General features: G+C 38.6%; 1 protein-coding gene across 1 annotated transcript in view; it reads right to left on the reverse strand.

Moving 5' to 3' along the window:
• LOC108672407 (ankyrin repeat domain-containing protein SOWAHB) overlaps positions 1-20,976 on the reverse strand; it is a 31,733-nt gene that overhangs the window by 3,764 nt on the left and 6,993 nt on the right. The window contains exons 3-11 of the mRNA XM_018160054.2: positions 20,660-20,845; positions 20,142-20,171; positions 19,638-19,739; positions 12,133-12,144; positions 12,072-12,077; positions 6,680-6,769; positions 5,947-5,952; positions 5,315-5,384; positions 4,850-4,942 (exon numbers count right to left, since the gene is read on the reverse strand). Of these exons, the coding sequence (XP_018015543.1) occupies positions 4,850-4,942; positions 5,315-5,384; positions 5,947-5,952; positions 6,680-6,769; positions 12,072-12,077; positions 12,133-12,144; positions 19,638-19,739; positions 20,142-20,171; positions 20,660-20,845 (595 nt within the window). The remainder of the gene's footprint in view (positions 1-4,849; positions 4,943-5,314; positions 5,385-5,946; positions 5,953-6,679; positions 6,770-12,071; positions 12,078-12,132; positions 12,145-19,637; positions 19,740-20,141; positions 20,172-20,659; positions 20,846-20,976) is intronic.

The raw sequence follows: 20,976 nt of genomic DNA on the forward strand, positions 1-20,976 counted from the left end.
GGGCATTCCAATAAATCCCAGTTAGTAGTAGATGATACCATCAAATAATTAGTATAGAACTCTCTTTATATACAATTTTTCAACCTGAATATGAACGATACCAAAGGAAAGTCAAAGTAAATAAGTAAGGATGAAGAGGTCAATAAAAACTCATGCAGTTAGTGCGTTTATGACCAAAGAGTGCAGGTCGCGTGAGAAACCTTTGAAGCTCTCAGGAAAGTATTTTTATCTAAAAAAGTATACAAAAATTAATCCAAATAAAAAGCAGAAAAGAATAGATTAGGATGATGAAAGAACCATTGCGAGATGGGTTAGATAGGTTGAAAGTTAGAGTTCAGGATGAAGCTCAATTATTCCATCAGCAATAATGCTAGACCCGAGATGGTCAACTGTCGTGGTGGAAAGGAGAACAGACCATCCTTGGAGAACAAGAAAAAGAAAATTCGCTTGAAAATTTTTTCGATAAAAATTATAAATTACTTCAGCGTGAAATTAAGAAAAAATACCTAAACTGTGAAGCAAGTTGTTCGTATTACTAGAATATTTTGAAAAATATACGAAGTTATTAAGTATAAAATCAGAATAAAAATGCATGCAGCACTAAATCTAAATAATTAAAAATTATAATGAATTACATCGTTTTTTCATTGCTTTATCTTAGAAAGTCAGTTTAATGTACGTGAAGAAAGTTCATGAACCAAATACTCGCATAAATCACGACAATTTAAATGATCCATTAGATAAATTACTACCAAAAAGAGCCTTCGCGAACACACCTAGAGCCTAATGATATATAAAACTTTTCATGCAATCCGTCTTGACGATAAACACAATTACCAGTTTGCAATGGGAAATAATTCCTCAAGAAGTTATGCGGCAATAAATGTTGCAATGGAGCAGAAACGCTTGTCGCTGATAATGCGGCAATAAATGTTACAATGGAGCAGAAACGCTTGTCGCTGATAATAAATGCGTGACTACATGATTACGATTCAATTAGATTACTAACGGGTAAAGCTAACTTTGATACGTCAGAATGTTAAACTAGGTTTAATGCGCTAATAATATGGAAAATTTCATTATCGAAATAGTTCAATATCCTTGAGGCACAAAAGTTTAATAATCACACCGGGTTTGTGTAAAGTAAAATTTACACCAAAACAGCATGGTGTTGTCGTATAAATAATACTACATTATATTAAATCACAAACACCCGACACAAAATAATCAAACTCGAAGTAATCCCGACAAAGAAAACAACAGATTACCTTACTACAAGCTAAGTCACACGATAAGCAAACAAAAATGCAGTTCTTTCTTAATCCTAAAATTTTGTGACGGCTTTCAAAATTTCGAACTTCTTGAGGTGTAGCAATTGCAGTTTGATCTCACAAGAATAATTACCAAGTTAAGGTCCAAGTTACAGCCTAACTAAGTTCAAATGGGATCGATGTATTGAAGTACAAATGGGATCGATGTATTGAAGTACAAATGGGATCGATGTATTGAAGTACAAATGGGATCGATGTATAGAAGTACAAATGGAGCTTCAAGCATATTAGGCACAAACGTTAGTCTGCCGGTCAAGCTGGTAGCTAAAATTTCGTATCATTGATACAGAAGAACCGTGCGACTTTGTCAGTCAGTTCGGGGAGGGAGGAATTCAGTCATGGAATAAAAAAAAAGCTATATCATTAAAAAAACAATTATGAGGAAATCTGGAAAATAGGAACGTGTAGATTAAAAACCCATTACATATTTTAACAAATAAATAAATTTGATTTAGGATAAATTTTTAATCTTTTATATCTTCGATCAGATGAAAATTGAGGCGTCATGATGAGGTCAAAACGAACCATCTTGAATAAAAATATGGAGAAAAAAAAAACAATCAAGGTAAGAAGAACTCTAGAGAATCTGATAACTTAAACGAGAAACAACAGCATAATAAGCAATTACCTATATTTCTACTCTTAATCTTACGCAAACGCTAACCACACGAGTAAGAAAACACATCTGGCAGAACTTGATTAGTGTTAAAAATCCAACAAGAAATTTCTAGCGCATGCGCTAATATTTGAAGAAACCGGAGGCCCCGCTAATCGTGGCAGCACATTAACTTCCTGCACTGAATTGAATCAGGGCGAGCTTAGTAGTGCAATCTATAGAAAATAGTTCTAAATGAAGCGTGCAGTGGTTGGACATGTCTTAAGGCCCTTCAATCGTTCATCTGGCAATTATTAGAATTTTCACAATAATTAAATCACCACTAGCAATCATTGTAACTCATGCAATTCCTTTACCACTAGCAATCATTGTAACTCTTGCAATTACTTTACTACTAACAATCATTGTAACTCATGCAATTCCTTTACCACTAGCAATCATTGTAACTCTTGCAATTCCATTACCACTAGCAATCATTGTAACTCTTGCAATTCCTTTACCACTAGCAATCATTGTAACTCTTGCAATTCCTTTACCACTAGCAATCATTGCTAACTCTTGCAATTCATTTACCACTAGCAATCATTGTAACTCTTGCAATTCCTTTACCACTAGCAATCATTGTAACTCAATATATTGTCATCAACCGTTGTACCTTTAGCAATCCTAATACACCTGTCAATCCACATACAAATGACAATCTTTTCATCTCGGGCAACTCTCATACCTCACACAATAATACTTGTGGCAATCCTTATCCCACTAGAAATACAATCAATTATGGTAATTATAGCGTCATTGACAATCATTTTACTTCTAGCAGTCATAATGCCCGCAACAATCATTAAAACGCGTAAATTATTGAACCTCCTTCAATTATCTTAAGACAATCTCTATACCTTGACATTACAAGGATATAATCATTTTACCGCTCGAAATCATCTCACGTCTGGCAATCAGCACCTCTTGCAATCATTTTATTTCTGGCAATCCACAAGCCTCTGCCAAAATTTACATTCTTGGAAATCACTCAAGATGTTTAGTTATAAATTAAAATAAATTTACGGATCACGCGTAGCAAATCAAAATTATCCTAAAAACACGCCAAAAAAATTCTCATTTCTAAACGCTTACTAGTAAGGTTTTGTCAGAACTTATTTCAAGTTTTCTCTTCTTTGTTTCGACAGTGAATAATTTGTTAAATCAATATAAAAGGAATGCGAGATGTAAGAATGTTTAACAATGATCAAGCTCTAACTCTAGATAATGCATTTTATGGTTTTCAGTAATTAATGTATTTTACAAGGCCCAAATGAGAGTAAATATAGGAATCCAATAGATGCAGATTAGTTATGGAGTAAAATCAAGCGACTATGTACCGTATACGAAATGCTCAAATGGACATTGCAAGCAGCTCAAACTGATGTCTCGTCGTGGGCTGTCTGTGGTTGCCTCTTAGCCTTCTTTTCTTCGAGTTTAGCTTTAATTGCAAGGGCACTCAGCTTTTTGTTCATAATCGCAGAATCATCCGAATCTGTATCAGAATCATCTTCCGAGTCGGTTTCTGAATCTCCACCAGAGTTGAATTCAGAATCATTTTCCGAGTAACTGTTGTAGTATTCGGGATAAGCCGGGTGAGGTTTTCGGGTTTCCGTTTCATGGCGAGAGTGAGAAGGAACCTTTGGAGGAGCCTTGGCTGAATCTTCAAGATCGGGGCGCGGTGACTTTTTCTTTTTCATGTTAGAACCCGGAAATGCCTTGGGAACTTTCACCATCGTGCCTACTTCTTGGTGTGATGACAATGTATCTTCCTCATAAACATTACGAGAATGAATCTGCTGCATCCTTCTTTGATCAATCATATCTTTCACTTCTTGGTCTGCCACCCCACTACTCGGATTGCCACCACTGCGACGCTTTGGTTTGATGGGCTGAGGTTTAGCAACAGAACTTGAATCTGAATGAAAATTGTCTTCACTACCAGACACCGACTGAGGCATGGGCCAACCCATCGGAGAATTCCTATAAGCTGTCTGAGCTTTCTTATCGGCGAGTCGATGCTTGTTGAAATGTTGCACGTTACCTCCAGGTGATACATTTCGAGACTCAAAGTCATCGTTTTTGTAGCTTGGAGGAGAATTCGATACATATTCGATATTACTGTCGACGGGTTCATTGAGGTTCTTGTAGGATAAAGATTGTTTCATAGTGTGCAAATTTTCATCTTCAGTGTGCTTCTTTTTGCCACCGAAAACAAGCGAGAATATGGACGTTGATCGTCCCAGCTTAGACTTGTGACCGTGAACAGGAGTTTCTTCTGTCGTGGTGGCACTTCGGCCGCGATTCTTGTAGGACGGGAGGGTGTGATTGTCGCCGGTGATAGAACGACGTCGAGGACGGCCTTTGTACTTCTTGACTCTTCCACGCGTCCGGCCCCCGCCTCCACGCATAGCTCCCCGACGGGAAGAATACGCATAATTTCCAGCTTGAGGGTTAGCTCCTCTACCTCTTCCCATAGAAAAATGTCCATCGTTTGTACCTTGGTCAGGTTGCTTTGAATAACTGTGCGCAGATTTACCAATTTGTTTGTCGCTCGTCAAGTCAGGACTAGACAGACTTCGATCTGAATGCTCTGGCAGTCCTTCATCTCCACCATCATCTTCAAGAGGCCAGCTGGTCTTTGGCGTCAACGGCTCGATGGTTGGTCGGGACTTTTGTTTCCGCTTCGACGAGAATAAACTACCTCGTGCGAATAGAGAACTTCTTTTCTTCTCAGCCCGTCTGAATTGATCTCCGGTGCCGAGTGTCATCTCATGTACCGGTCTTGGTTCGCGTCGAGGTCCTGGATCTCGGTGAGGTTTCGATGCGTATCCTCGAGAAGCTGCGGTGCTGGGATACTTACGTTTTTGGTGCTCTGGGCTGATGGTGGACGAGGCTATGGTGTTGTACTGGCGAGGCTTCTTGCCGGAGTAGTCACGGAGGTTCAAGTCGGAACCTGAAAAAGAGAAAATCGAAATATCGCAGGAGCAGATCAATATACAGCGAGGGTTAGAGATGGTCATAAAAACGTGTGGCTTTTGTGTAACGATCAATTGCCGTCTTCATTTGAATAAAACAAAAATCAAACATTCATATATTTGCTAACTGGGAAAATTTTAGTTTGGACGTGGACTATACGTCCCCGCGAAAAATTTTTTCACGGACTATACGTCCGCGAAAGTATAATTTCAGAGCATATAATTCGCGAGAAGAATAAAAGTGCATCAAACTCCCGTCAATGTAAGAACTTAATCAGCCAGCCGTAAATTGGTACATCAAGTGATGAGATACAATCACCACAGATATATGATGACATAGAAGATCTTACCGTAGTGAACGAGTAAGTCGAAGACGTCTTGTCTGTTGTAGTGGGCAGCCAGGTGCAGAGGCGTGTACCCCTGTTCGTTGCATGCATAGAATTACAAAAACATCTTATACAAAAATAATTTGCATTAAGCTTTAGACCACACAAATGAGCTAATCGAGTTGTTATAAATGAACCCAAGAACCAGAGCCGGCAAATTCGAAGCTTTGAAATAAATTTAATTTCATGATCATAGCGAACACCCATTGCCCATCATTCATTTTAACTCCATAGCAAATCGAACAAATTTAAAAAATGATAAATAAAAGGCAGTTATCGACAAGCATAAGGAAAAGATAATATTTAAATCCAATTATTAACAAATACGGTTTCACGCTTTAATGCACACAAACAACACCAATAACAATGGTTCTCGTTATAAGGTAATATTTTGATGCGCATTGCAATCGTACATTTTGTAGACAAAAAGAAATCAATTTTAGCTCGTAATAAATATAAATTCCAAAAGTCTGTCAGAAATACAAGCATAGATAATTAATTTTCTTGCAGTAATACGGGATTTTGTTTCTATCCTTGCAGTGCGATCTTACCCTAAACCGGCAATGAACACACTAAAAATGTAGAGATTTACGCACCCCATTCTGCACGAATAACAGGAGAAGCAGATAACGGCGGAAGTTCACAGCAACGGCAGTCAATAGTCACCAGCCAGGAAAAAAGGAAACCGTTATTAGAAACAAAATCATGAAATATTGAGAGTGAACTTTAAACCAATATCCAAAACATTAATTGTTTGATAGTTGCGTTTTAGTCAGATTATTCAATCACTAAGTGACGTTTAGCAAACGCCAACATAAATTACGTGAATTTATTCTCAATTTTAAAAACAAATTTCGCTTTAAAAATTTCATGCGACGCTATTAGTATTCGCGCTTATCGCTGAGTTACATTACAATGTAAGTTTAATGTAACACCGTCAGAATACTAGGAATAATAACCAAATTAGACGTTGGGCTGCAGAGAAAAAAAGCGCCTTGCTTGGCTGTTATAAGCAATATGCGAGATAGAAGAATCAAATGATTTGATCGAATTCTATTCTATTACAAAAAGAAACTTGAAACTTCAAGTGTAACCCGACCCTTTCAACATTTAATACGATTACACAGTTTTGGTAGCATTTAACTAAGAAATTTCTGTCTTGCAACCTCAATTCCATTTATATTGCATTTATTCAGTTCAAAGCTCTTTCGTGATCTATACATAATACACATAAAAAAACACCGCTAAATTTATTTCTAACATGAGGTGATTATGCGCTACGTATAAAACAATCACTGGGCGCCGAGAGGAAGCAGTGCCGGAACTCACGCTGCGCGCGTTGGGGTCCGCTTGGTAGGTGCCGGCTAGAAGACGGACCACCTCTGCACGCCCGTGCTTTGCTGCCCAGTGCAGCGCCGTCTGTACAGCACCGTAAACATTCACAAGTTAATAATATATATACTGACCTCATAATGAAAGCTGTTCCGAATTATTACCAGAAGAAGAGAATCACAACTTGTTACATATTTATATAAAATTAGGTTCTTTTCCTCCCTACCAATTCCCCAGGAAATCTTGCATGCCGTCATTAATTGTCTAACATGGGCCATACTAAGCGAACTACGCTGCGTGTAAAATCTTGAAACTAATTATAATCTGCATGTTCGAATTTGGCTAGATAATATGACTTCGTCGTACTATTTTTTGGCTTAATGTAAATTCAGTGGAAATTTTTAAATCCTGTAGCAAAATAGAGAGAAAATTTCTATACATTACGATTATCTCATTAGAAATTGGACCAATCAAATGTGTGGTCGTTTAAACAAAACTATCGTAAACTAAATCACGCAGCTTATGAAGCGTTGTTCGTAGCTGTAACTCATAAATTAAATCACGCAGCTTATAAAGAGTTGTTCGTAGCCGTAACTCATAAACTAAATCACGCAGCTTATAAAGAGTTGTTCGTAGCTGTAACTCGCAGGTATTTCTAATAAAAAACGCACTAATCGTTCCAGCCCCAATAGGCTGCACATAACAAAAGAACAGACGACCATATAACCCGAACTCAATTTAACGGAAGCAAACTAATCACAAGGTCTGTGAGGCTAATTAGGAGTGGGTCAGTATTATGCAAATGAGCAGACGTGAGGACGACTTGATTGTTTTCTTTTGTTCCGGCACGAGGTTCCAAGATCTTCCCGAATCATGGGCGAGATACCTGCGTGCTGCTGCCTAGGTTTTATTCACAAGGGGTCATTAGGCATCGTAATAATGACAACGCCATTGAATGCAACCATGATTTATTTGCCGCTTGCTTACGCGAGTGATTTCCTCGAGTAATGTATTGCGATTATTTGAGTCTTGAGCGTTGGTACGAGATTCGCTGGAAACTGCGTTCACCGTAAACACGGCCTATTTAAAAATTGCTTAACGTAACAATGAACGTGATCTCATTGGAATCAAGTAAATGCAACGTTGTAAACCTAAGCAAGCTCAAAACAGATTCAAAAACTTTCCAAGCGCTGGGTTGTCGAATATCATATGTTGGAGTCTACATAGCAAGCTCGGATCGTACGACGATCAGAATAGGATCGTAAAAGAAGCGCAAGCCACGACGTGAGAAGGGAAATTTAACGAGACCTGTAGTCTGTCATCAAGGCTGCAAGTGATGGAGATCTTTGGACTAAACGAGGTTAACCTGCTCATTTGAGAGCAATCTGTTCATACAAAAGAAGCATCCCCGTAAACACACATGCCTAAGTCATCTAACTTCACGGCCTCCACAAAGACGAGCGGAAAAATGGGGAGGCGTTCTTGGGAGAACATAAAGCGAGACAGAAGATCGGCCCTCACGCTCAGCTGAGAAGGCGATAAATGTGTCTAATTGAACTGTTCAAAGCCTTGAGTGACGGAAAATGAAAGCTAAACTCGCAAACCATATCTCCATATAGCCTGTAATTACGTGTAGTCGAGCAGCATAAACAATGATCAAATTACACGTTCCTCCGAAAAGCAGCACTAAAAACAAATAGGGAATCGTACTTCGAACTTCATACGATGCAACGTGTGGAAAAAAATTAAGGGTTGAATGACGAAAAATAAATAAAATTGGCTTTAAACTTACGGGATTTTGATATGAATCATCCAGCAACGGTTTTATCCTTTTGTATCGTTACAAATATTGCTACTTGGAAAAATGCATAAGCTCCCTACACAGATTATTTTAAGGTAAAGCTGTCAATAACTTCTCCTTTCGTGTGGATCGTTTACTCACGTACTGCGCGGTGAACAGCAGCATTACACAGCACATGTGGAGAACAAAAAAATGGGTTAATTTTATGGGTAACATTTTATAGAATAAAAAAAAAACGATTGTTACCGTTTAAAGAAATATGTTACCGAGATGCATAACCTGAATTATCGCCACCCCGTCAGTGCAATCAATATTACACAGAAATTCATAGCTGAGACCCACTTACACAGGCGCCCTGATAAGGATTCAAAAAGGTTCCAGGCGCAATATATACCGATATCTGGGTTAGGTTTGACATTGGGGAAGGCTTGATAACACGGTTCTTCTACGTCGCACGCGGAGATAAGGATTGCGTGGCAGTAATTTGGCATCAACATTTTTGTTACTGTTCACAAAGACCTTGCAAGCAAGAAAATTGTCTAAATATTAATATAAACCGTGATTTGGTCGAAATGCGACTCGTTCGTCGAGATGTGATACTCAGGAGTGTTAGTTATTCCTAGAATTGTGATTAATACGAATCCTTAATCGAAAAAGTGATAGATTCATAAAGAGTTGACACAGACATTTACGTTATGATAGATTGAAATTCGGATGAAAGCAATCGAATGTGTGTAATTAATTATACAATCAAACTTCATCGCACACAAGCTAGAAATAATCGAGCAGCAATTCCGAAAATATCAACTGAGGCCGATATGCAATCGGTTACAAACAATACAATAGCCAAATTAACTATAAACAAAGAAATACAAGAATCGATAGCAAAACTAGTAAAAGTAACAGTAGCTGTAATGTTTTAACTGACAAATGACTGCTTTATTTGGTGAGCAGTGAAGTGAGCAGCATGCATAGAACGGTCAGTAATAACATGGTGAGAGTGAAGCAGGAGAGCGAGCAGCACGCAGCTCAGGGTAGGAAGGCAGGCAGCGGTGCGCGGCTCCCTCTCGTCTTAATTGGAACATGTTGCTGGTGCATTTTGCAGGGAACCCGTGACAGCCAGTAGCTGCTCTTCTTACCCTTGCTGCTGTTGCGTGGTGCTGCTCTCTATAGCAGCATGTGCTGCTTCCCACGCACCCATCACACAAATATATCTCTGCACCAGGCAGTACATACAGTAGCCAGTCTTACTCTTTCTCCTGCATTGTGTCACTTGCAGCATTGCGGAAATCTTTTACCGACCGAAATTTTTTCAACCGACACGAATAATGAATAAAATTCATTATTCATCGCAAATGCAACTAAACATTTGATATTTTTTTAAATTTTTTTTTCGCTCAAGGTATACTTAATCTTTGCAGTAGTAGAAGTAACGCGTGCGAAAGCCGCCTCGCACATAGCGATCCAATTTATGACAAGTCGCTTGATATTTCCAAGTCAGATGTTATCGAAATCAACATTGAACATTTAAAACTGACTATAAAACTTTCAATTGCATGTATTAATTGAAAATGCATTTGGTAATTGAATCGGAGTCACTTCATTAATGATTCCGGATTGCAGCGAGCGGAAATTATTAGCCATGTTTAGTGCAAACTAACGCCTCGTGTAAATGGAGTATGATGAATGGAGGAGCAATAACAGTCCACTCCTGGTGCCATGGAGGCATCTCTAGTGCAGCACTCACGGGGAATGAACCTCATGCAAATGAGGAGGGCAGCAGCTGAGGCACGTCAACGCTATTCAATTTGGCTGCTCTATTGTAATCTATCAGGGGTCGCTGTTATTAAGGAAACCTCAACACGATGTTGGTATGATGATATAGGACTGTAAAATCATCGGTGATTGACGGGAAGTTATTGTTTGATTTCTATAATTACATGGAAAACTAAATAGATGAATGAGATTACGGACGTGATCGAGAGTTGTAGTGTGCCATGCTTTTGTTGCGGGTTCAAATTGCAGATGGGCAAATTCAACATAAATCAACACATTCACGCATAGTTTTACAAATATAAATACAAGATGTCAACACAATAGGAATGGTTAGGCAAATATACACTTCGATTAATGCATAATCAAAATGCTATAACAAAAATATCTATAACATATCTCTTCGATGGTGTCAAGTCAACCAAATAATAAAAATGCTACGAAATATACAGCGTTCAAGCAATGATTTATTTAAAGTAGTTGATATCTAAATTAATATCTTTTAGGTAAAAATTTGCTTCAAGAAAATGCGACGCAATTAATGTAAAATTTCAATTAAGAATTGATATTATCAATTAAGAATACATTTAATAAACTCCTCCAATTCATTTGATAATAAATTTCGAGCATTGATATTTGCCATGTAATGATTCATGATGAATAATTCATACCATCCTAGCAATGATGTATCACAATTAATTTAAACATATCGTACAGTATAAAATACTTACGCCCTGAAGTAGCGTAAGACCAGCCCACGCACAGCGCATCGCCGTCGATGGAGAACAGCAGCATCCATAGATAAGAGAGGAATAAATTAAACGTCACGTCTTCTAATAACTCATAAATATAAAAATTACCTCCGACAACTGCAAGAACAGTCTCAGGCATGTCAAGGAAAAATTATTGATGAAACTGAGTGAATATATATTGAATTGTAAGCGAAATTCCTGAATATGCTGAAAAAAAGATCTAGCATAAATTTGAGCTCCTTCTTTCTTACACTTTTAGAAGGACCTGGAAGGACTTCGTAAAACTTTGGCACTGAAGTGCAAAATAATAATAATCTCGACACATGAAAAACTATTACTTATTAATTCTATTCATTATTAAAATGCTGACTTGAAGGCTAAATGATTAATTTAGAGATGGGGCGTCATTAGACAGGTGGTATTGAACTCGAGCATCTTTGCCCAGCGCAATATTTACTACAGGCAAAGTTGCGAAAGTTCTTATGCTTCATCTACCAGAAGAACAGTGCTCAATTCATAGGTTTCACTTCACAAACCAGCTTCTGTATGCACAGAGGCATCATTATCGACGAGAACCATTTAGTATTCACCAGTTTTTATGGGCACAAGCACCACGGGAGTCTGTGCCAATTGATAGACTCTAATGACTGTGCGATTTCGAGGCACCTTTAAACAAAGGCTAAGCTCGTATTAGAAGCTTGTGTGCTCATAAGCCTTCACAGAGATGTAATTAAGATTGAATCTTCAATTATAAATGCCGTCGAAATGAAAGGTAGCATGAGGTCTCACAGGATTACAAGGCAGATAACTCGTCATGAGATTGCCATGACCACAGGCACCAGAACTCCAATTCTCTTTGCTCGCGCCACTGAGATCTTATCAAATACGTGCATGAGTGGAACAGTGCCAATGATACGTGCAATTGCGAGGCCTTTACAATTTCATCCAGTCTAAGTTCGTTCAATAGAATTTGTAATTTCTAAAGAATTTAAATATTGACCTATCACGATTATTTGAAAACTTGAAAACGATTAATTTATTCGCAATTTAATGAAAAAAGCGCGTAGCCTCACTATTTTTATAAAGCAGGTGTCTAATGTTAATAATAAAGATAATTTACTCACGTTATGCCGGTCCTGCAGAAACCAACCAACCATGTGAAAAAGAAAATAAAGATTCATTAATTTTAAACCAAACGATATGCAAACATGTAGTTATAGATACAATAATTTTGAACATTAATATAATTGTGCATTGGAAATTACCAGTCATAGCACAACTCCCATGTATAAATAACTTCAGGAATCAAGATACTAGAAGAGTGACTTTATTTTACTTTTATTTGTTTTCGAATTTCACGTTCAAGGAAACAACGTTGTGTTATTTGTGTCCACGTTATAAGATGAATACGTATTGTATACAAAACGTATACAATAAATACAAAAACATCAACTGAAAAAAAAAACATTGACTGAAAAAAACATTAACTGGAAAACAATTTCCCAGAATATTATAAAGTAGTTTGTAGAGACCATTTAGTTACAGCAATGAAAGAAGAACACGTCTATATGTGAGTGCATGAGAAGCACGGACAGCTATAATGGTTCGAGTGCAGTGTCGGGAGAGGCGTGAGCGTCAAGAAGGCCGTCGGTACACGACAAGCTACTTCGCTGGACGACGCAGGGTAGCAACAAATGCTGCCTCGCTGGACCTTCAAGAAACGCGTCTTCATTGTTGCTCCAGCTGCCTGTCTCAATTCTCATCCTACATCCAAGCAGAACATCGTCACCATTGAAAAGCAGGGACAGGTTACAGGGAGCCAGACGTCCGCCCGTCATGGCTTCGCTCACCATTTTCAGCAGGGGTAAAGCAGCAAGTAATTTGTCACTTCGTCAGTCCAGATATCAATTGAATGGTGTGTTTTAATCCCGCGGACTTAAAGTAAAACACTTATTTTATTTTCAATGGCAATAAAATGTTTTGAATGTGAAATACATGAAGAAAACAACAGTGGACAATTTCAGAGACCATAACTGTTCTGATGAACCATGTATCAGGATTCCAGATTTTAGACGATATTTGGGTCAAAAACATCACTAATGTTTACATTAACAAATAACTGTTTCATTTCGCTGTATGACAAAAATTTGTTTCATTTCACTATATGTTATGGGCAGTTCTGAGCTAACGCATTTCAGTAAGCCGTAACAAGCTATGAACAAGGTGCAGTTAGCGCCTCACTTGTGTTTAGACATTTTTAGAATGCAAATCGCTGACCAGTGCACAGCACCAGATCAGCAGAACATTATTTACATTTTATTTACAATTGTGCCGAAGAAGCCGAGGCGTGATCAACACGGTCCCCTCATCACGAATGCATTTAGATCGCTGAAGGTGTCGCTCAAAAATGCCACTTACACGCTGCACGGCCTTCTGAATGACGCAAAAAACTTCATCGTGGCCGACACCAATCCGTGGCAGAAAATGCCGGCGACAAGCGACCTGAGGAAGGAACAGCGCTCCCAAGCCTCCCTGACATCGTCCAAGCCATGTCACCTGGTCGCTCATATGTTCCAGCTCTGACCAGCAGCTCAATAACAATGCTAGCTATAGCGATATCTTCACTCATCGGATATCTGCTGTATTTACCCACCGTATCTGACGTCTAGATATCTTGTGGAAGATAAAAATTTTATTCAAATCTGTCATAAGCAAGACCATATGCGTCAAAGATGAAGAAATATGAGAACACTAAGTACAAGGCAATTCATGTTATCAGCGCGTATAGCTGCATTAAATTTTCAAAATTTTTATGTACTAAGTTAGTTACATTCAGAAATCTTACATTAATTGACGAACATGACTGCAGGTAATATTGCCAAAGAATGACAATAAAGCAGAAAGATATGACGACGAAACTTATTAAAAAAATTGAATCGTACGTGTCCTTTCCTGATAAAGTAATTCATCTAATCTTGTCATATATCCACTGAATATGATCATAAGCGGTAAAGAGAAAACACCGAAGTCAACTTTAAAACGAAGAACTGCTTTGAATCTCTATAAAGAGCCTAGAGAAAATTGAAACTCTAAACTAAAATTTAAAAAATTAACCCCAATATGTTGAAAATAATCAGAAGTCCGGCAGGCTAAAGCAATAAGTACTGAAGACCGTACGTGTCCAACCAATACAGAGATACTCAGGAAGGCAGGCAAGAGGCTGGCGCATCGTATATATGATACGTGAGCTAAACAAGAGATGTCAGCGCCGAGTAGAGCGATGATGAGCCAGTGGCAGCAAACGGCATTGTCGGGCGCCAAAAATCAACAGTATTATCACAATGCAACAACAGAAGGAGCGGAGAAAACATGTCACGCTCAAGGAAGAGCTATCGCAGCGCTTATCGTGCTAGATATCTAAAACAGCCGCCTGCTTCTCTACTATGTTTGACCGCGACGTAGAAATCATCTCCGAAGCTCATGCATGCAACTGTAATGAGGATCCCAACTCTTCCCTCCGGGCGTCAGTTTCGTTCACTGAGCACTTTTAGGAAGAAGTCGAATAATTGAGACCGAAATAATAATAAATACCCACACGTGCACAAAAATTACATCCGTAGCAACCTAAATAAAGCAATTAAACTAAGCTCAGTTTATTACGTCGAGAAATCGCACACATGTTGGATTAGATCTAAATATTCGCAAGCCTAAAACTCGTACGACCGATGTGATGTCAGCTGCCTCGGATACGATGCATATTTTGGCCTCAACGCGACCAACGGGGCAAGAAACGAACATCAATTGGGTACGTGATTCTCTTAGGTTTAGAGAATGGAATATTAAGATTTATACAAAACTCAGGCCGGAATATTTCATAAAAAAAGGTTACATGAAAAGGTAGGCGTTAGCTTGCGACACACAAGATATTCAATCTTCATTAAAATATAAGGCTATCAAGGCGGATACGACCAAAATCTGAACAAGATCAAATTCCCAGAAAAAAGATATTTCAAGGAAATCACAGCAAGCTTGGTATTTGTGTTCAATTGTTAATATGTGTGAAGGCTAGTAAATCATTAGCAACATTATAATGACAACTCATCACTTATAATGACAATATTTATCGAAGAGACTCCAACATCCGTGGAAGTTTACCCCAAGTATCTCAGAGTTCGGTGTCAAGTTAAGGACACGCCGCGCTGGGGCAGGCAATCGAACGCGACGAGCAATACGAGACCCAGAGTCTCATTGACTGCTTCGTAACCAGGCCAGTGATTTAGGAAGAACAAATAGAGAAAACGACTTAGTTGAGGAAATAGTCCCAATGATTTAGCCAAGTGTCACAACATTCGCGCTCCGGTACCCCGCACCCTCGTCGTAAATGTGAACGAGGGTTCGGGTTAACAAGTAATGTGATATAGAGAGACCTAAACATGTGTATTATACAACACTCGTACGCGCATCGCAATCAAGCGAGACGTTAACAATCTCAGAGAACGTTTAGGAGAGGATGCGGCTGCTTGGCAGTTAGAAAAAAAAAATTGTGAAAAACTAAACGGAAAGTCAACGTTTTCAAAAGCTTCCTTAATTCAACGCGCAATTTTGACAAAATTTATTCAATTGAAAACATTTTCGCGTTTCAAAATGCCATTTCTGTTCAAATTATCAGAAATACTTACAGGAGATTGAGATCAACAACTCAAAACAGCGTATGATTATAACTGATAATTATTCAAATAAATGTTGATAATGGTGTTCGTACGCGACTGAGGTCTTCCAGTAGATTCTAAGCACCCGAAACGCAGGATGAAAAATCACCCGATTCAAAATTTATCAATTGCTTTGCAAGAGGAATATGTTATAATTATTTGTTGACAATGCTTGTTATTGTGTATATTTATTATAAACAAAACATGATGTACAAGTTACGTACTTCATACTAGAGCCAAATTGAAGTCCCGGAGCAGGCGCCATGGTGCTGAGGGACCAGGCAGCAGGAAATAGGAAACATTGCTTCACCCTCCTAAGCAACTCAGAGATGTACACGACTCAAATGGCCCGCGGCAAAGTCTTCGTCGATGATCAATGCCGCAAGAGCCGCCGGGGTGCAGTACATTTTCCCTACCGCCAACACGAGGGTTAACTCGCGCGTTATAACAAGACTTGCATCACTTATAATTGAAGGCCTGGGAAGCACTAGGCCATAATTGAAATTATTTCTGCTCTAAACCAGGGAAATAAAATAATGATACAAATTCGATAATCCAGATTAAAAAAGAGTTATCTCCTCTCGGGTAAGAGTAAAAGAGGTAGCGAATTTTCATCAAATTTGCGTTGTTGACAAATTCATACATAAAATTTAAGAAAAAAAATTACTACACTCGCATAACAGTGATAACATTAAAAAATAAAAATATAGAGTTGAATTTTCACTGCTTATTAAACGCCTCAATAAGGTTTACTTATCAGTCATTTATTTATGCCGCGTAAGTCGGGTAAACCAGTCCTCGGAGAACCGCTGATTTGATAGGCGGTTGATGCCTCAAGAATTCCCAGCCCCAGCCTGTTGGGTAGCAAACGATTTTGCGCATGTGATGGTCTTTAGGGATGGCGTGTGCAAAGCTGTGGTAGATGGCTCGTTACGGAATGAGCCACACGAGGCTAATTAGCCCTCAGGGGCCCTCAGCACTGCACACGCGAGGGAGGGGCAGGATCTCTCTCTCCCTCAACAGCTCTCATGCAGCAGCGGCCGCGCGCACTGCATGCGTCGCACCATCCAAAGGGTTAAGTACTCTAAATGTTCTCTTGGTAGTTTTACTCGGCGCATAACCTCCCAAGTGGGGCCACACTGCTGTCCTAAGGTCAAAGGCTAAATTCTTTGACCGAAATGGGTCGTTCAGCGTAGTTAAAAAATGCCAATGGAACTTTAATACAACATTCTTAGGAGTTGCGATATTTTAGTTAGTGAATTTGTGTGTATAATACAGACATTTAGCCGCTTCACATAAATAATTAAGCACAGTTAGCTATGCTTATTTTAAATGTTGACCACCGGAGGAACCGGAGTGAATTTTTCAGTACAAAACTGAGCCGTTGTTAAACGATCGATGTAACTGTGGGTTTGACAGCATTATAAGCGAGTCGATTTCCTAATTTTTCACGATTTATTAAAAAAGTAATACCTACATTAAGCGGACAGATAAAAAATTCTTTAATTAAGATGGAGCCTGCATAAATCCGGCGAACAACACGAATCTTAGCGAAAATCATCATGGACATTAGCGCTGTTTTTAATGCAGCTTTAGAAGGCGCGAGAAATATTTCTGTCCAGTTTAAGACAAGGCCGCTCTTATTCGCTAAGAATTTGACCCTGGGAGCCTTATAAATCGAGACAAGACTAGCAGACCAAAATGTTAGCTTTGATCTTACCAGGCGCCGGGTTTCCCCAGGTGTGCACTCAAACACGACTGTTTGAGTAACATGACGTAGAGTCGGGTAATTTGTGGTCAAGTTTTAGCTCGTCCAGCAACCTTGGAATTTCACGATATTTTTCCAAAAAGAAAACAAATAATAATTGGGGCCGAGTTATATAATGACTGCAACCGACTTTCAGATTGTAATAAATTCACATATATAAGGCAGGTGAATCAAAATTTTATTTTATTCGCTTCGTGCATACACATGCATTAGGAAAATATTTTGTTCAGAATCATTATGAAACATAAGCTAAAAAATTAGATCAGTACTCACTGCAGTGAGTGACAGAGAGCGCATTTTCTCGTGAACGAGCACAATAGCGTGACGTGAAGTCACGGACGGACGGACGGACATTACGAGCACAATAGCGCCTTTTTTTCCTATATGAGAAAATGCGCTTAAATGGAAGCTGGAAAAATTCTATTCCCTGAATAACAAATAGAAAAGTTCTATGAAATTTGAGTACAACAAAAAAATTCATCCAATAAATTATATGAGCAATACCAGTGCACAGGATAGAACGCAGGTTGGGACACGAAATATTTACAGCGAATTGCAGGCTTCGAGGTAATGGCGTCAAACTTTGATTTCCTGCTCATGACGAAAGTGAACTTTCAGGGAAGTTTTCGATAAATTTATTTAAATCGCGACTCAATATGAATTGCAGTTGTTGGATTACTAACTCAGATCGTGGGTCTAGGTAGTCCGCATGAAGATCATTGCATTGGACCAATGACTAAACTTTGTAGCAGTCCGAGAAACTTGCTGCAGCACGATCATTAGCCAAACTGCTCGACATCGAGATACTTCAATAACAACCGTCTCAGTTGGCTCTGCTTTGTACCGTTTACAGTGTTCATCGCATACAAATTGAGACCGTGCACAAGATGTGATAAAATAAAGCTGTATCAGTTCTTCATGACAAAATTTTTCGTGCAATACACGAGCATCAGCAAACTATAAAAAATATTAAGGTTGCACATAAGAGCAATTACATTTTTCATTGCTTTGCGAATATCCAGACCAGGATATCTATATGCAAAAAAATTTCTGTTCCTGACACTACCGAGAATTTTTTTGTTCAAACGACGTATTTCAGGTTTCAAAAAACGGGTTGTTTTCCTTAATGAGTTGCAACACAGAACTGTTGAAAAAACAGTAGACGATGTCTGAATGGTCCAGGACATTTCCGAAATTACAACAGACAAAATTTTCGCATCGAAAATCTGGTCGAATGCATTTTACCAACATGGAAGAATTTAACACGTTGACTCCGAAGTGGTACATATGCGTACCACAAAATGTATTTCTCGAGGACATAGTGGTACATAATTCAGGTTGCTTAAAATCGGCCAAATCCGAGAACAGAAAAGGCCAATAACTCAATATATAATAGTTTATTTAAAGGTTCCGCTATAAAAATTCCATTTATTTTATTTTTGCAGTATTTGAAATTTAATTAGGAAGTACCCCTATCATAAATTTGAGCCGGCCAACGCAATTGAGAAAAACTAAATCACGGAATTTGTCCGGAAAAAATGACCGTCTGGCAACCCTGTTTAAAAACAGTACAAAAAAATGAAATAATAGTACAAGATGAAACAATCGGAGTCAAAGTGTTAAGAAAATAACATCTTTGAAATCTTATCCTAAGTTATCGCGCATGACGCAGGGTAGTTGTAAATCACCGAGTAGCGGTTACCTTACGATAAATAACTACGGATAGGAAGCGTCTCACAGCGATATCTCGGAGATCAACTGATAACGCTGTGTATACACGTACACAACCACTGCTCGACGGAAGGCACAAGATCCCCGATACAATAGCATGAGATTTAGTCGCTTAATAGTAATCATGAATTGGTAAATCATGCAATGAACATATACAATAACTAATAAATAAGTTCGAGTGTGATCAATCGAAAAGCAATGTTTTGATACTGAATACGAAGTCAGTGAATTGTCTATGCGTACAATTGTACCTACAAACCTAATTTTGAACTTGTTTTTTAAGGGAGAATTACGTATAAACTCAGATTGCTATTTTCAATTAGAAGAATACGTTTAACATGGCAAAGAATTTAGTACAGATTCAGACGGGGATATTTTATGAGAAGAATAAGTTAATAATGAAATTGAAGAGCTTGCTCACCTTGCGCCGTATGAGCTCAGGATGTGCCTTGAGGAGCCGCAATATCTCGTTGAAGTCGCTCGACGCTGCTGCCACCAGCCAGTCCTGACCGTCCTGCCCGTACTGCGCGGCCGGGACGCAAACACTCAAACATTCAATACCGCTTGTGAAGAGCAGTAATGATTTATCAGGATTTATACATTTTAGTTACTAATTATAATTTAGTTGATTGGCTTTATAAAAGGAGAGAAAAGTTGAGTTCAGCATTATTCAGTTCGCAATGAATTGGTAGTGGAAATAAAGTACTCATTCTCCATCAAATTATATCAACATTTATCCTCTAGGATAAACAATGAAATTCCTTCGCTGAAACCAGCAAAACGTGAACACTAGCTACGCAAAACGTGCTAACATAAAAATAAATTGGGAACAAGTCTTACACAGCAGTATTGAACATTTTCTTATGAAATCAAACCCGAAATATTTACAACCATCCTGAAGTCCTCCCATCAAACCAAAACTCACACTAAGGATGGATTTGGTGTCGTCGTAATCCTGAAACAGAAAAAATTTAATATCACTAATATGAGTTCCAGAGGACGATACTTATACACAGGATGAGACAAGTGAGATTAGAGTATATATATGACACATAGTTTACACGAGTGAATTATTCTAGCAGAAATTTAGAGTGAGACAGATGATCATTTGTCATTTGTCATGATAAATACATAAACGCGGTACGCGGCGTAACATGTTTCATTTGATGCAATTTATGAATATGTGTTTGGATTAAATTGTAAATAAAATGCTATTTTTAGAGAAGGGTTTAAAACATAGATAGGCTTCAGTGAAGACCAACGGGGAAGGTTGAATGGAGGTAAAAGAATGTCATACAATATTATATAGGTATAGGATATTCAAGCCAATTATTAAGTCGGCAATCATACTTTGAAACCACGACACCAGCGGTAACGTAAACGAAAAGTTTCCTGGCACAGAAAATGGCATGATACTCTAAAATGTCCAATAAAAGAACTTACTTTCTCCGCTCTAGAGCTGCGGTTGCTCTTGGAGCCGTTCTTGAGCAGCTTGTCGCCCAGATTGGTCTCCGAGGCCATCCTGTTAAAGATCTGAGTTTTCTCCTTTACTGAGATTTTCTTCTCGTTTCCTCCCGTGGTCGGCGGAGCGAGAGACTCTGCATCTCCGTCTGGATTGTTCGGCATATCCTTCATTTAAAGTAAACGATAGGCAATTAGATATTAGACAAACAACACGATCTACGATAAATAAGTGCTGGATGCTTTCTCGTGCAGAAAGCGAGTGCTGTCAAAGGTTCTCCCGATTGACAACTTGATGG

The sequence above is a fragment of the Hyalella azteca genome, unplaced genomic scaffold (assembly GCF_000764305.2).
Source record: "Hyalella azteca isolate HAZT.00-mixed unplaced genomic scaffold, Hazt_2.0.2 contig11722, whole genome shotgun sequence".
NCBI classification, from domain to species: Eukaryota; Metazoa; Arthropoda; class Malacostraca; order Amphipoda; family Hyalellidae; genus Hyalella; species Hyalella azteca.